At 38.9% G+C, this 15,468-nt stretch overlaps 1 protein-coding gene across 1 annotated transcript; it reads right to left on the bottom strand.

The window, feature by feature from the left end:
- Positions 1–3,474: 3,474 nt before the first annotated feature.
- LOC117429856 (fumarylacetoacetase-like) lies at positions 3,475–13,868 on the bottom strand. The gene is made up of 14 exons (XM_034917249.2): positions 13,674–13,868; positions 12,874–12,984; positions 11,871–11,992; positions 11,634–11,683; positions 10,530–10,620; positions 9,985–10,082; positions 9,824–9,876; positions 9,543–9,642; positions 6,885–7,015; positions 6,021–6,096; positions 5,472–5,518; positions 5,031–5,132; positions 4,612–4,729; positions 3,475–4,052 (listed from the first exon to the last, which is right to left on the bottom strand). Exons 1-14 carry the CDS (start codon positions 13,839–13,841, stop codon positions 3,979–3,981), a joined length of 1,341 nt encoding a protein of 446 aa, XP_034773140.2. The 5' UTR covers positions 13,842–13,868; the 3' UTR covers positions 3,475–3,978.
- Between the last annotated feature and the right edge of the window lie 1,600 nt (positions 13,869–15,468).

The raw sequence follows: 15,468 nt of genomic DNA, 5'->3' as shown, positions 1-15,468 counted from the left end.
TTAAACACACATACTGTTCTCTTCTTGGCAATGCGGTGGTTATGTGTGTAATGCAATTCAAAAGCTCCCCTCTATTAGGAAGCCAAAAAAAGTCAAAAACAAACACTTCAGGTTTTAGTGTTTCATGTGAACATGTCCCCCTGGCAACACCACCAAGTACACAAACTTGTAGGCTGCTTTTTACACCTGAGCTCTCATAAATAACAGGATGTTTTTCCGTTTAATAATGACTTCCCTTTGGAGTGGTTTTTTCCATATGATGAACACCACAGATATTCAGTTTTAAAGAAACCATGAGGCTACAGTACATGAAGCTCACTCCTTATAAAACAAAACCAGTTCTGTTTGCCATGTTCAGAACCAGTGTCCTCAGACCTCATTATTGCTTTTTCAATGCTAGGCGAGTATGTCACCTCACCATGGCGACCATGCTTTATATTATAATGTGGTAAGCCTTTAGCTACTGAATGCGGATTCAATAAAGCACCCCCTTTCTAAACGCTATTTTGGGAGTATTTGTTATTAGATTTCCTTTTAAGATGAACATTTAAAAAGAACAAACTATATACCTATGACAGAGAAAAATTACAAGACTTAGTTTAGACCATTTCATCAATCATTATTGCATCTGATCTGACTAATATCCCATATGACAAAAGCAGTGCAGCTAACTCAATTATGGTCAGGTTCAATATAAATGTAAGGGTGCAAATTAGGTCTCATCCACAATCATCTTTATATATATACTGTATATATATATATATATATATATATATATATATATATATATATATATATATATATATACAGTACTGTGCAAAAGTTTTAGGCAGGTGTGAAAAAATGCTGTAAAGTAAGAATGCTTTCAAAAATAGACATGTTAATAGATTATATTTATCAATTAACTAAATGCAAAGTGAGTGAACAGAAGAAAAATCTAAATCAAATCCATGTTTGGTGTGACCACCCTTTGCCTTCAAAACAGCATCAATTCTTCTAGGTACACTTGCACAAAGTCAGGGATTTTGTAGGCATATAGTCAGGTGTATGATTAAACAATTATACCAAACAGGTGCTAATGATCATCAATTCAATATGTAGGTTGAAACACAATCATTAACTGAAACAGAAACAGCTGTGTAGGAGGAATAAAACTGGGTGAGGAACAGCCAAACTCAGCTAACAAGGTGAGGTTGCTGAAGACAGTTTACTGTCAAAAGTCATACACCATGGCAAGACTGAGCACAGCAACAAGATACAAGGTAGTTATACTGCATCAGCAAGGTCTCTCCCAGGCAGAAATTTCAAGGCAGACAGGGGTTTCCAGATGTGCTGTCCAAGCTCTTTTGAAGAAGCACAAAGAAACGGGCAACGTTGAGGACCGTAGACGCAGTGGTCGGCCAAGGAAACTTACTGCAGCAGATGAAAGACACATCATGCTTACTTCCCTTCACAATCGGAAGATGTCCAGCAGTGCCATCAGCTCAGAATTGGCAGAAAACAGTGGGACCCTGGTACACCCATCTACCGTTCGGAGAAGTCTGGTCAGAAGTGGCCTTCATGGAAGACTTGCGGCCAAAAAGCCATACCTCCGACGTGGAAACAAGGCCAAGCGACTCAACTATGCACGAAAACACAGGAACTGGGGTGCAGAAAAATGGCAGCAGGTGCTCTGGACTGATGAGTCAAAATTTGAAATATTTGGCTGTAGCAGAAGGCAGTTTGTTCGCCGAAGGGCTGGAGAACGGTACACGAATGAGTGTCTGCAGGCAACAGTGAAGCATGGTGGAGGTTCCTTGCAAGTTTGGGGCTGCAGTTCTGCAAATGGAGTTGGGGATTTGGTCAGAATTAATGGTCTCCTCAATGCTGAGAAGTACAGGCAGATACTTATCCATCATGCAATACCATCAGGGAGGCATCTGATTGGCCCCAAATTTATTCTGCAGCATGACAACGACCCCAAACATACAGTGAAAGTCATTAAGAACTATCTTCAGTGTAAACAAGAACAAGGAGTCCTGGAAGTGATGGTATGGCCCCCACAGAGCCCTGATCTCAACATCATCGAGTCTGTCTGGGATTACATGAAGAGAGAGAAGCAACTGAGGCTACCTAAATCCACAGAAGAACTGTGGTTAGTTCTCCAAGATGTTTGGGCAAACCTATCTGCCGAGTTCCTTCAAAAACTGTGTGCAAGTGTACCTAGAAGAATTGATGCTGTTTTGAAGGCAAAGGGTGGTCACACCAAATATTGATTTGATGTAGATTTTTCTTCTGTTCACTCACTTTGCATTTTGTTAATTGATAAATATAAACTATTAACATGTCTATTTTTGAAAGCATTCTTACTTTACAGCATTTTTTCACACCTGCCTAAAACTTGCACAGTACTGTATATATATATTCTTACTTTGTTAACTAAATAATAACTTTTAAAACAGCAGTGTGCATTAAGCTGCTGCTTCACCCTTATAACCTACATATTTAATGTTGTAATGATTTAGTCTAATTTCCTAATTGCTTTAAGGGTTTAAATAAATGATTGCTCCAATGTGCCACCTTCCTTTAATTTATTGCCTGAGCTGCACTGTGTGTTTTCTAAGATTGCTTCAATTGATGTATTCTGGCAGGGCTCCACATCATCAGATTCATGTCAGACCAAAATGGGACATTTAAGATGTCTCTACAGTCCTCGGATAGCACACGGAAGATAAATGCAAGTCAGTGTAATGATTCGGTATCTCTTGTCAATCACTACACTCACTGCAGGAATCTGAATGGACACTGAAACTCACAGCTGCAGGTTATATATTGATTCATTACTTCATTGCAAAAGGCACGTCAGCAGAGATCCTTTGTGAAAGCGTTCCATTGTAAAAGCGCAGCAAAGGGTAATAAAGCAAAGTAAAAGCATGGTAAAGCATAGGTAAGCAGTGTAAAAGAACAGCGAGGTATGGAGAAGCATAGTAATAAACATGGTAAACTATGGGAAAAGCAGATATGCAATGCAGAAATACTGTGGTATGAGGGATTACTCCCATCACCCCTCCCCTCTAGGTCAGTCTGAGCCCCATTGGAACATAGTAAAAGAAGTCCTGTTGGCAGTTTTGTGTAGCAAAGACGTGCTGCAGAATAATAATCACAATCATAATTTAACTTAGCTTTGCTATGTGTTGAGTCCCCATTTAGAAAAAGGCGGTGAAACAACTGTATGGCAAAGCTAAGAGTTTCAAATCGTTTTATAGCAGGTCATTACAGTACTGTATAACAGTACAACTAAATAATAATAATAATAATAATAATAATAATCTATGTTAGGTTTTAGGCTTTGTGTCACCCACATCACAAAAGATGCTGTCAAAAGGATTGTGTGTTGATATTGTAATGCAGATCCAGTTTCTAAATACGATTTGGTTATGTTATTTGCTTCAAATCCACACTCACACCAACAAAGCACTGAAGCCAAAACAGAAGGAATGAATATGATGTGTTTATTCATTATGCAAAACAAAAGGGTTACAGTAACTAACCTATGAAAACAGTCAAATCAAAAACTTCATCTGATAAACAGAGTGGAGCGAATTGACACAACTAGAAATAATTCATTAACCCAATTATTTAAACGTGGAATGTAACTAGTGTGTCTGGGGCTTAGAACACAATGTGACATTTACTAAGCTGACATTATTTAGATTTTACAAATATACGATGTTAATACAGTACAGTAGATTAAAAAAAGGAATTAGAATGTGTAAGCCCTGAAGAATCATACAGTTACTATAAATAACTGGTAGATTTGTGTTACTGACACACTTCAATTAAAAGTCCTCTTGTAATTAAAATGTTAAACTTAATATAGATAACACTGCTTCTGGTAACCAAAATGTGTTTAAAACATGGACAACTCCAGTACGGTATGTGTTAAGGCATGATTAGGTGTTGTTAAGGCATGATTATTTTGAAGGGATGTTGCTCTTCTTATTGCAACGCTGGAAGAACTTTTCCTCTGCATTGGCCGAATCCTACACGGTAACCTTTACCCTGGCAGTAACCTAGAATACAGAAAATACAGCACAGCCTGGGTTAACTGCACAGCACATCTGTCAACAACAGATGTGTGTTTCATAAAGAACGCTGCTTTAGAGATCGGCTTTATAATTACTGTTATTAATAATGTTTTTTATTTTGCTGTAAACATTCAAACTGTGACAAACTGGCAGCCGTTTCTCTGGAGAGATGAGCTTGATACCTGCTGCAGACACTGCAGAACTGCCCGTCTCGGACAGCTCCAACCAGACAAAGATTTTTTCAAATAGTTTCCGATTACATCAGAAGACTAGCAGATTGAAACCTTGCCGTTGTATACAATACATTTATTCAGCACTGCATTTTGTTTTCTCCTGCCCTACAACATTAAAATGAAGAGGAGAATTGGTTTGGATTTACCAAGGGTTATATTACTATTTCGAGCAATACAACTAGAAATCTATTTTAGCTTTTGGATAAAGGCAATTCCAATTCAATATTTACTCCGATCTTTGCAAAGCTTGAACAGTAGCGGTTCAAATGAATGATCACGTACATCTGGTATGAATGGTTTCTAAAGCATACCTGTCATGATAACCTCATCCCCATCTTGCAGAAACTTGCGGGTCTGTCCGTCCCCAAGATCAATGGTTTTCGTTCCCTTCCATGACAGCTCTAACATTGAGCCAAAACTTTCTGCATCCTGAAAAAGACCCATTTCAATACTGTTTGCCAAATCTTGGCTAAACACCAAAACAAGTCAGAGGGTGTAAGGGTCTGTAAGATTATAGACTACCACTGAAGCTAGTATCTGACACTATCAATCTAACCAAAGTAGCAAGTGCCCAAATGCAGGGTGATTGTATGCCATCGTCTGGCCACATTCAGATCACCTGAGGAATCAGAGCATGGTCTGACTGATCGTCAATAGGAGAGACAAAGAGTCTTCTGTATGAACCTCAGCTACAATACTGCAAGACGAAATGCATGGCTAGGATACTCACAGGTCCACTGATTGTCCCAGAGGCCAGAAGATCACCGGGTCGGACATTACAGCCACTCACAGTGTGGTGTGCGAGCTGCTGTTTCATTGTCCAGTACATATACTGAGGAGAGAGCGAAACATGAGAACAGATGAATGATGATGACTCTTCAGTCAATATAAACTGAATATAATCTCCAGAATCTCTATGCTTCCCCAACTGCGCTCTGGATTCTGCTGATAAGCACTAAAACTAAGTGGGTTCAGAGAAATCAAATTAGCAGAATCCAGTCCGGTTTACTATTAAGGGCCTTTCTTTGCCAATATGCCATTGATCTCAGAGTGGAGATTAATCAACATCAATGTCCGATTAGGTTTTATTGTTGGCAAAACAGAAAGACCTATCACTTTTCAAGTCATTCTTTTTTTTTTTGATAAAGCATAAATGACAATGCACACTTACTTTGAAGTTTGACTTGCTTATTGTAGATGGTTCCTTCATCGTTTCTCCTATCAAACGCAATTAAAACAAGTGTTTACAATTCATAAAAAAAATGAAAAGCCAATGGATCGTAATGGCTTTAACTGGTATCAGTAACCCAATACAGCATGTTCTGACTGCAAACGTTGAATTTAATTTCAAACGTATGTCAAAGGTGCCTTTAAGGGTCTGGTATGTCAGCTTCAATTTTACTGAAATTTCCTCCATGATGTTTGCGGTTATTGCCATTCCTCAGGTATTAACAAGACATTGACAATGCAGTGGTTCTGTGCTATATAAAAGGAAGATGCCAGTTGCATCGTTATATAGATCGGTTTTTACCTAGATGTTTATCTACAAAGTGCAGTTTGAAAATGTGTGCTGTCAGACGGTTTCATACTTCAAATCTGGAAGACAATAGTGGACAATAGCAGCTTTTCAACAGCCTCTCTCACACTTAGCAAGCTTCCTCCTCCTACTTCATTAAGCATGCACGTCTCCGAGTTTATTGAGTAATTCAAATCCCAGTACCTTTCACAGAGACAAAGAGATTAATGTCAAAGGTGTAGGGATCATCATGGCAGAGATAGGGCAGAGGCTTGGGGTCCTACAAAAGCAAAGAGAGCAGCATGAAAGGCAGACGGAGGTAATGAGGATGGCACCTGTCCAGCAGGGTCCCGCACAACCTATTAATTCACTGGGCTTTGGAGATAGTCTGATAATGAACCTGAGTGGAACAGCTAATTATTTTCACAATTAAATTCAGAAAGCAATCAACTTTTTTGTTTTTAATGAAGCTACATATATTTTTCTTGAAAGACATTTTAGTTATTAAGAGTGACTGTCCACAATTACTTGGTGATGCTGTAATTATGTGAATGTTCATTGGATTGGCCTTTTTTTATATATATAAATTTTTTAGTCACCAATTGATTTTGACCCAATTTTTCTCCCAATTTGAAATACCCAATTGTATTATTTTAGGCTCAGCTAACCGCTACCACCCCAGCGCTGACTCGGGAGCGGCGAAGACGAACACACGCTGTCCTCCGAAACGTGTGCCGTCAGCCGACCGCTTCTTTACACTCGCCCGCCATGCATCCACCTCAGAGCCTGTAAATGTATTTTAAAATTCTTCACTTAAAGACAAAAACTACTGAGTGAGAGCTATGGGAGTTAAGAGAATACATGGAATCATTTAAAATATGCTTTAAGAATCGGAGTGGTTTAAATACAACAGATTCTTAATAAAATCTACCAATACCTTAAAGGTCAATTGTAGATCTCAACTGAAATGCATCTCATTTGAAATGTACAGTAAACAACCATGCATTTACTTGTTATGCTACCTGTTAAAGCAGATATACTTTTAAAGCAATGTTCTTCGAGGTTCACCTGGACTGAATTGGGTTGAGCAAAAGGCATGAGGGCCTCCATTGGCACGACCCACGGGGAGATGGTGGTTCCAAAGCTCTTTCCCAGGAAAGGTCCAAGTGGAACATATTCCCATTTCTGGATATCCCGAGCTGAAACACAACAAATGTAGCAGTTCAGGTTCTCTCAGAGGCTGCCGAGCTTTGTACTGTTGTCAATACAACACACTGCAACAATGCATTTCAGCACTGTCCTTGACAGAATCCCAAATCAGCCCAAACGTACCACACAGTAAAATACACAATTACAAGTGAGCTGTACAGCAGTAGCCAAAACCAGCTATTCACCTGGTCGCCCAAGTTCAGAATGGTCTTACCCAAGGATAAAATGTATGCTATGGTGCCACTATCCCCATCACCACTGTTTCTGTCACTTTTTAAAGGCTGCTATAATACAGCAGCACCATAATTCTAATTGAATCCTAGTCCAAAATGCAGTGCTAAAGCCAGGACATACCTTACATTTAAAATAAACCTGTCCCAATGCCCTTTACAGTCAAAAAAATGTGCTTCTTGTTTAAATTTTATCCAGACTGTAAAATGTATTCAGATTTCTTATTTTGCTCGTACCACTGACAGCGTTTGCTAAGCATTATTGGTTTTGATCTCAAACAATCTAATTACTAGGACTGTCATTTTCACACAGGCAGCTGTTTTTACTGAAACTGTGTAGAACCGGCTCATTACCTAAATATTTCAGTTTATATCCGTAAAATGTAAATTGTTTTTTTAAATTGAAAAAGTAACGTATCTCATGAGCCGTCAAGTCATCTTACAGTTTTCATATATTGAATCTGAAATGGCAAATCAGATGTCCTGGGGGGGGGGAAAAAAACACAACCACACACGCGCGAGTGTTTTTGGGGGTATTTATACTTTTTATACAGCCTTCTCTATTCATTTTTAAGTGTTCCTGTGCTCTGACATAATGCACAGTGGCAGGACTAATGAAGTGCAGCCGATTCAAAGCTGGTCACGAAAAACAAAGCTGTGCCATTTTTGCGCTATCGCACTGCGACAATCTCACCACAGGTAAACACAGGCCGTAGCTACCACCGTGCCACCTGACTTACAAATGAGAGCCCAGGAGGTCTGATTTACACACCAAGGTTCTCACTGGAGAACTTCTTGAATGTCATACATTGATGGATATGAAGGTGCTCTCAACTTCAGACTACATCATGAAATAAACAATTCTGTTGCATTCTTTTAAAAATATGACTATTTAACTAATGCATTTAGTAGAAAAACATACCGTATTAACAGATCTAAATAAGCACTAATCTTGTATTACCATGTAATGTGCAAGAAAAGAGCTCTTTGAAATCAACCAATAAGATTTCTATGTGATCCAAGTTAGTCATTTAGTTGGAAAATTCATTCAAGGATGTTGGGCTAAAAAGAACCACCTTGATTTATTTTGAGTTTATTTCTTGGTTGTCAAAAGCTCCATTCTACTGTCAGCGCAGACATTTGCTTTAAATAGAGAAACGCAAATTGACATTTTGCCTTTGTACCAAGAAGCATTTAGAAAATAAATAAAATAAAATAAATAATGATTGGGTTACTTTAAAACTTCGCCAACATTAAAGTTCATGACGAACAACAGCAGCAGTTATTTTCAACTGGGGTGTACGAAAGGAAAACCTACAGCAATGCAGGCGAATGAATTACAGTGCGCCGTGACAAAGTGCTGCTGTTACAAAGCCTCCCTTGAAATAAAACCAATAGTGTAAAGAGAAAGAAAAGAAATACAGCAGCACTGAGTTACTCTCTTAACAAGTGAGGAGTGAAACACCCACCTAGAGGCTCAGGTGCAGACTGACACTGACGATGCTTTATAGAATACGACCATGGGCTTCATGAACATCCACATTAACAGGTAGCTTTAAAGACCATCAGGGGTGGGGATTGTCGAATATAAATACCACAAGCTACTTGGAGATGCCTGATCAGCTGTCAATAATACAGCACAAATATAGTACTGTATGCTGGAGAGCAGCCAAATGTCATGTTTCCCGACACTAAACAAATAAAATGCCACACTTGCTGGGTCAGCTTTACATTAACACTCATTATCTGTATGACCTTTGAAAGCTGTTAATTCTCATGCCAATTGGTGCCAGCTATGGCAGTTTTCCAGGGTTGGCATCTGGCCACTAGGAAGAGCATCCAGCGGTCCTCAGAGTAAGATTCACTTGGCTCAGAATATCAGCTTATGAAAATCACTTTTAAAATGCTTGAAAAGGGCAAATCTCCAACGACTGGATTCTTAAAGCAATTTACTCCACATTGATTTTTTTCCCATGTATTTTCCAAAAGGAATACAAATACATCTTGCAACCTCTAACTCTAAATGTCGAGTGTCGTTTCTTCCTGGTTTGGCGACTGTATTGGATGAGATTTTCCATTCTCCAAAAAAAATGTGCTAATGACAAAGTAAATAGCTTTGAGAATATATAGTAGCTTGTAGTGTATATAGCAGAACATTGACCATATAGAAGGACATTGATAGAAGGAAATGTACACTTTACTGTAGAAGCATTCAAAACAAAAATGAAAATATAAGTTATGAAAAATTCATGTTCTTTATTAGTGACGTCAACAAAAATGTCCTCACCACTCCAGTCGTTCATTAGGACCATTCCAAAGATGTGTTCGTGAGCTTTGTGGATTGGGATTGGCTCTCCTAGTTTGTTGCCTGGACCTACAAAAAACGCCTAGGACAGAAGGCAACGTTAATCTGTCAATATCATTTCAACTTCCGGGGTGGAGTTAAGTCACAAACTCTGCCAGCGGCCCGAAGAAGCCAAGTTCACTAAAGAGCCAGCAGTTACCTTTTCACTCCCTGAATGTTTATTTTTATTATTATTCATTTTTCTAGTGGAAACATTAAGTTACCATTTCTAGTTCAATATCCAGCAGTTTGCAGCTACCATAAACAGGAGGCTTGGCTGTGAATGAAAAACAAAATGGAATATATTCAGTACAAACGTGACAAAAGAACGCTCAAGTAGAACACAGGCGGACTTGAAAACGTGTTTGAAATGCGAGATTCTTACTTTCATCTGGCCTGATCTGACCCATAGGCCTCCTGAGGGGAGTGCCTGACACAACCACTGAGGAGGCCCTTCCATGGTAACCAACCGGCAGATGCAACCTGCAACAAAACAACATTATTTATAAACTGATACAAATACTCTCACTGTTATACTCTGTAAAAGAGCTCACAGAAATAGATTCTCAAAAACCTTCCTGAGTGTCATGTTTTAAATGACCTTTGAAATATTTTCTTACCGTACCTCTAATTAGGATAACAACATTCTTGTTTTTGTTTTTCATACTAATTTTCGCTTTCACTCAGGTAAAGCCCATTTCGTCTTTCAGAAACACTAAAAGTTCACTTCCGGTGTTACAGGCAAAAGAACCCGGTTCATGTTTTAACACTTGTGTTCTATTCTGCCCAGAGTTAACTCAGGTAGGTCAGAGTCAGGAGGGGTCCTATAGCCTGTAACACAAGAAGCCTGGTTTTACTTTTGAGCAACACTACCCCTCTCAAAATGAAAAACTAAACCATCAATTAACAATCAGCTCCACTGCTCCTTACCAGTTTGGCATCAACGCATTTTCTTTTCCTCTGAACATGATTCCAACATTAGTAGCATGTTCCCGGGAAGAGTAGAAATCAGTGTAATCACCTAACAGGAGAGAGAAACATGTATTAAACTTGCCCTGATTTTCTAGATTACAAAGAACTAAAAGTATAGTGATCTAAATTACTGACTGATTACTTGTCATTCCCTAAACATTTAACAAATATCTAGTCTATTTACACTGCATACAGAAACTGGTTTGGTTATTTTCTGACAATGCTGTTGGGTAATATAAATACAGTAGATTCTGTATCACACCCAGTGAAATACAGTACAAGAATACAAGCTTTAGTCTGGTAGTGCATGCTGCCCTCATGTTTTCTTATCATAAGAATATGGAACCTGCTCAGAATCTGTGCACTGACAGCACTATCCAAATCCCACTGGGAGCATGTTAAAGAGAATTCTGCACCATAGATACTGATGGAAAAGAGTCTGAATAAAGGGGTTCTACTCTACACGTGCTGGTGAATGTGTGTTTAATAGGGCACTGTCTGTATTTGAGCAGGCTCTATGCAGAAGACACTGTGCTGACATGTTCACGACTCACATCTGGCTTGACTAGACCGGGCAGCAGCTTGCTCTGGGTTCAAGGGCCACTCCTCCTCCTATGTGGCGAATTCATTAAAATAGCATTGAGCCTATTAGTTGTCAGTAAGGTTTATCTAATTTGCAACGCTGCTGTAAAACATCCCGCATCAGAGCCTTGTATTTTCTACTGAATTCTAAAACTGTCGAAAGGATCCACTGGGTTGAATTTTGTCACGTTCAGAATGATGTACAACACACTCTTCTGATGCTCGTCTCTGTATGATCTCTACGAGTGGACAGTATCAGATACGCAGACACATCACACTACATTCAAGCACAATTCTGCTCTCAGAGACTGAAGGTCGATTGTGCACACACACTCATCTTCTTCACCTCAAGTGTGGGTAGTCCTTTCAGTTGAGAGTCGAGGATCAGTACAGAGAGTTCTGCAGCAGATATCCCAGCTAAAGAGCAGGGCAGCCATCACTCTCTGCTGTCAATCCAGGAAGCATTAAAGAGGCACTTACCAATTTCAGCTGGGAGATGCATCTCAGCTAAACTCTGATGTACAAATGCCCTGAAACAGAAAACAGGCCAGATGCAAGCTGTCAAATGCAAACCTAATGTGAGCGAGGTCCTGCTTTTCCTGCAACACCTGGATGCACAAGTCAACATTATTACACCAGGCAGGTACTATAACAGGAAGTGCCTGCCAGCATGTTTAGAGCTGTGTGCAATAGTAACAAGCAAGGAGGAAGGCACACCTGCTTCTCAGACCCACATCCTCTTGAAGAGTCGTCTCGTTTGCGGAGAGCAGTTTTTGAAGAACTGTTCTAGCCTCTTTCCAGGCTTCGTGACCCAGGCCCATGAAAGCATTAAGGGTTGGCTAAGAAACAAACAAAATATAAATGTAGGCACCCCACTGTATATATTAGGTTTACACTTGACTTACAGTTCCTTGCATTTTATGAGCATAGCCACAGGATGGAGTTGCTGCTTGCAAAATATTTTTTGTAGTACACCATTATTAACTGAAATTATAATCTGTATAGAAACACTGCTGCAAATAACATATATCTGCTAGACCATAGGGATGTGCAAAAAAAAAAAATCACATTTAGAATGCCTAACATGTACTAATGTGTTATTGCCATCTAATGGCCAAATATTGTAATTACACTTTCATGAAGTGATATCTTAGAAGGTTTGTCTTTCAGTCTGTTCCTTTATGCATTCGGACATCCCAGGAGCCGTGCGACCAAACTTTGCATGGCCTCCTCTTTCATCCAGGGGTTATGTCTGGATCCAAAATTTTGACCGCCGGGGGTACTTTATTTAGTGAACCAATTGCTGGATCACAGTAGCCATGTATCTCAAATTAAAGAAACGCACAAAACCAAAAAAAATAAGAACAACATTTTAAAAAAAAAAAAACATTTAAAAATGACAAAAAATTAAAAATAAAGTTAAAAAAAATGTAAAGGGGTCCGAGCGCATTGTGCGACAGCCAAGATCGGTAACTTATAGGAAACCATAAGGCTACCGTTCCCCAATTTGTCATGCATGAAATATTAAAATATCTAATTTCCCCGGGCAACGACGGGTACTTCAGCTAGTTTTTAATAAAACAAAAGCCATCCAGTGGCTAAGTTGTAGTTTATTTTCCTCTAACTTATAATGTCTGCCTGCCATTTAATAGTTGCCCTAGATTTACATATAAAAGAACAGACAGGATTTAGTTTCATACTATTACAAGATTTTAATTACCTGGTCAAAGACATCTTGGTGCTTGGAAAGCACTGGTCCACTGAAAAGAGGTTTGATTACACCGAGGTCCAATATCTGATCTCCTATGGCAACACCTATTCTGCGCCTAGGCTGAAACAAAGCATTCATACACAGGCATGGGAAAAGTGGAGGCTTTTGAGAAAGAGAAAGCATTCATATTCATGACCTGATTTTTTTTTTTTTTTTTTTTAATTTAAAAAGTCAAGGATTACTAAGAAAAAATGGCACTGGAAAAAGATTTGATTAATCTCCCGTAGGAGAATGTGACCTAGCAATAATGTATCTAAGGAATAATCGCATTTTTAAAAAGTGAAATGTTTTTAGGTACCTAATCAATAACTAATTGATCTACTTATGGATTATATTGTATTATAGTTTGTTTATAGTTGGATTATAGTTGTTTGTAAATGCTCATGGAGGAGGAAATCGTAGAGGCAAACACAGGACACTGCATATGTGATTGCGCCATGACCTACTTTAGTTTAAAAAAAAAACACACACACACGTGGACCATACACTTGAAAATCATAAAATACACATCATGCACTTCGCCGACCACGGTGCTCAATACTGCTTTAGACATCCATTTTATATACCAATTCATATTCGCTACCTGCAGACACTGACGGTAAACTTCACAACAACCAGATAGATACCGATTCGTTTGGAAAAATATTCCAACAATCCCTAAACACATGTTTTAACTATCCCAATACAGCTGCAACTGTTTCACGGTTTGCAGGGAATGGAGTAGAACACATCAAAAAGTCGATACTTACATTGTCCGGGGTAGAAAATATACCGTAAGGAAGATTATGAATGGGGAAATCGGAATTTTCTTCGACTTTAATGAAAGACATGTTGTAACAGCAGTAGCTTACAGGGAGAATTTTCAGCAAAAGCAGCACTAACACCAACCATTCCCATATGTTCGTAACTGCAACCATCCGACTGTCACCGCCTCTAACTACAAGCAAGGTACCCAATGAGAAGTGAGGCCTGCATCCCACCCCTCTCTCAGATCTCCTTGCAAAACAGAACTTGGTTACTAATTAGTGCCAGCTTTCTGCATGACTCAGCAACCTGGTGCTGCACATTTTTTAAATAAATTGTGCATATTATATATTTTCAAACTTTTTTTTGTATTTAAAACAGCAAACCTTATTGAAAACTAAACATTGACTTGATTGAATGTGAAACACCTCAAAATGTTTAAAAAAAAAAAAGTAAATGCTGTCAATGCACTTTTGTTTATCGTGTAATTAATTGGGCGAGATTTACACCAACATGCATTAAAACTATTGCCCTTTTTAGTTTACAAAAATAAAACAAAACTGTTAATGTTACAAAACCTGGTCAATCTGAGGAACCATGCCAGCTTTGTTGGCTAGAATCTTGTAGCTATAATTCAGGTTTTTACACCAGAATTCAATTACCACCACTTTCTTTCATTCACTCACTTTCTGGAGCCCTGTGCTGTATTACAGTTTGTTGTATACTGGTCTAATCACTAGAACATAGGAAGGAAATAAACCAGAACTGCTTGGTTTGCTTTAACATCCCAATAACCTTTGGATGAATTAAATGTTATTGCATAATTTGTAGAAGTGACGCAAGATAAGGAAATGATGCAGCAAGTCCTAGCTAGAGTGCAACACCTAAAATGTAAAAATGATATGCAAAGCTAATCCAGAGAACGTAATAAGAATGCTAGTTTCTCAGAACTCCAGGAAGTAGGAAAACTCCCTTTCTGTAATTGATTAGCTTAAACCTGGGGTAAGAGGTCCTGCATTCCTCCTGGCACAGCTGCTGTAGCTCAGTATCTGTGGTTGGGTGTGTTGTTATCCTTCTCCCAAGCATATCACAGAGGCACGTGATAGGATTGTGGTCTGGTAACAGCCTATATTTGGGCGACCCCTTTCAAAAACGATTTTGAATAGTAACCGAGATCTGAGGAAATGGCAAATCACATGCAAGAAAGATTAAACCTACAATGGCTGGTTCAGCATCTTCTTTGTTTCCATTGAACTTTACAGCCAAAAGCATCATCATCCAGTAAAAGGCATAATCCCTTACATCCAACCTAAAATTACATTCATGGTCTCCAGCTCCCTGCTCGTCTCCCACCCTCACATGTACGTCCAATACATCTAAACAGTTAAGAAAACAACCGTCTCACTTGTCAAACATCTTTAGGCTGCTGTCCAACCTGGCTAAGGCAGCAATCCCATTTGTATAGCTTTGGGCCTTATTAAAACCAGTTTCACAGTCTAACATTTTAAATTCCTTTTGCATTCTTAGTTTGTTGTAATGCTCCTTGCCTGGACTGCATGTTCACACACATTCATTCACAAAATGGATCAAACATGTATTATTTTCATATCAAAAGGCTGGAGAAATCCTCTATATACTCCATCAAAGAGGAGCACTGAAGCACTTCTGGAAGTTACACAGGATCCAATTGACAGGTCTTCACTCCCTGGAAGGAGTTCAAATGAAAATAAAACTGTTGGCATCGTTACTCAATAACTGAACAAGAATCTGTGACATTTGTCCAAGTATAAATACAAAAAA

This window comes from Acipenser ruthenus, chromosome 21 (assembly GCF_902713425.1).
Source record: "Acipenser ruthenus chromosome 21, fAciRut3.2 maternal haplotype, whole genome shotgun sequence".
NCBI classification, from domain to species: Eukaryota; Metazoa; Chordata; class Actinopteri; order Acipenseriformes; family Acipenseridae; genus Acipenser; species Acipenser ruthenus.
The sequence above is the reverse complement of the archived record's forward strand: the minus strand, read 5'-3'. Positions and strand labels throughout refer to the sequence as shown.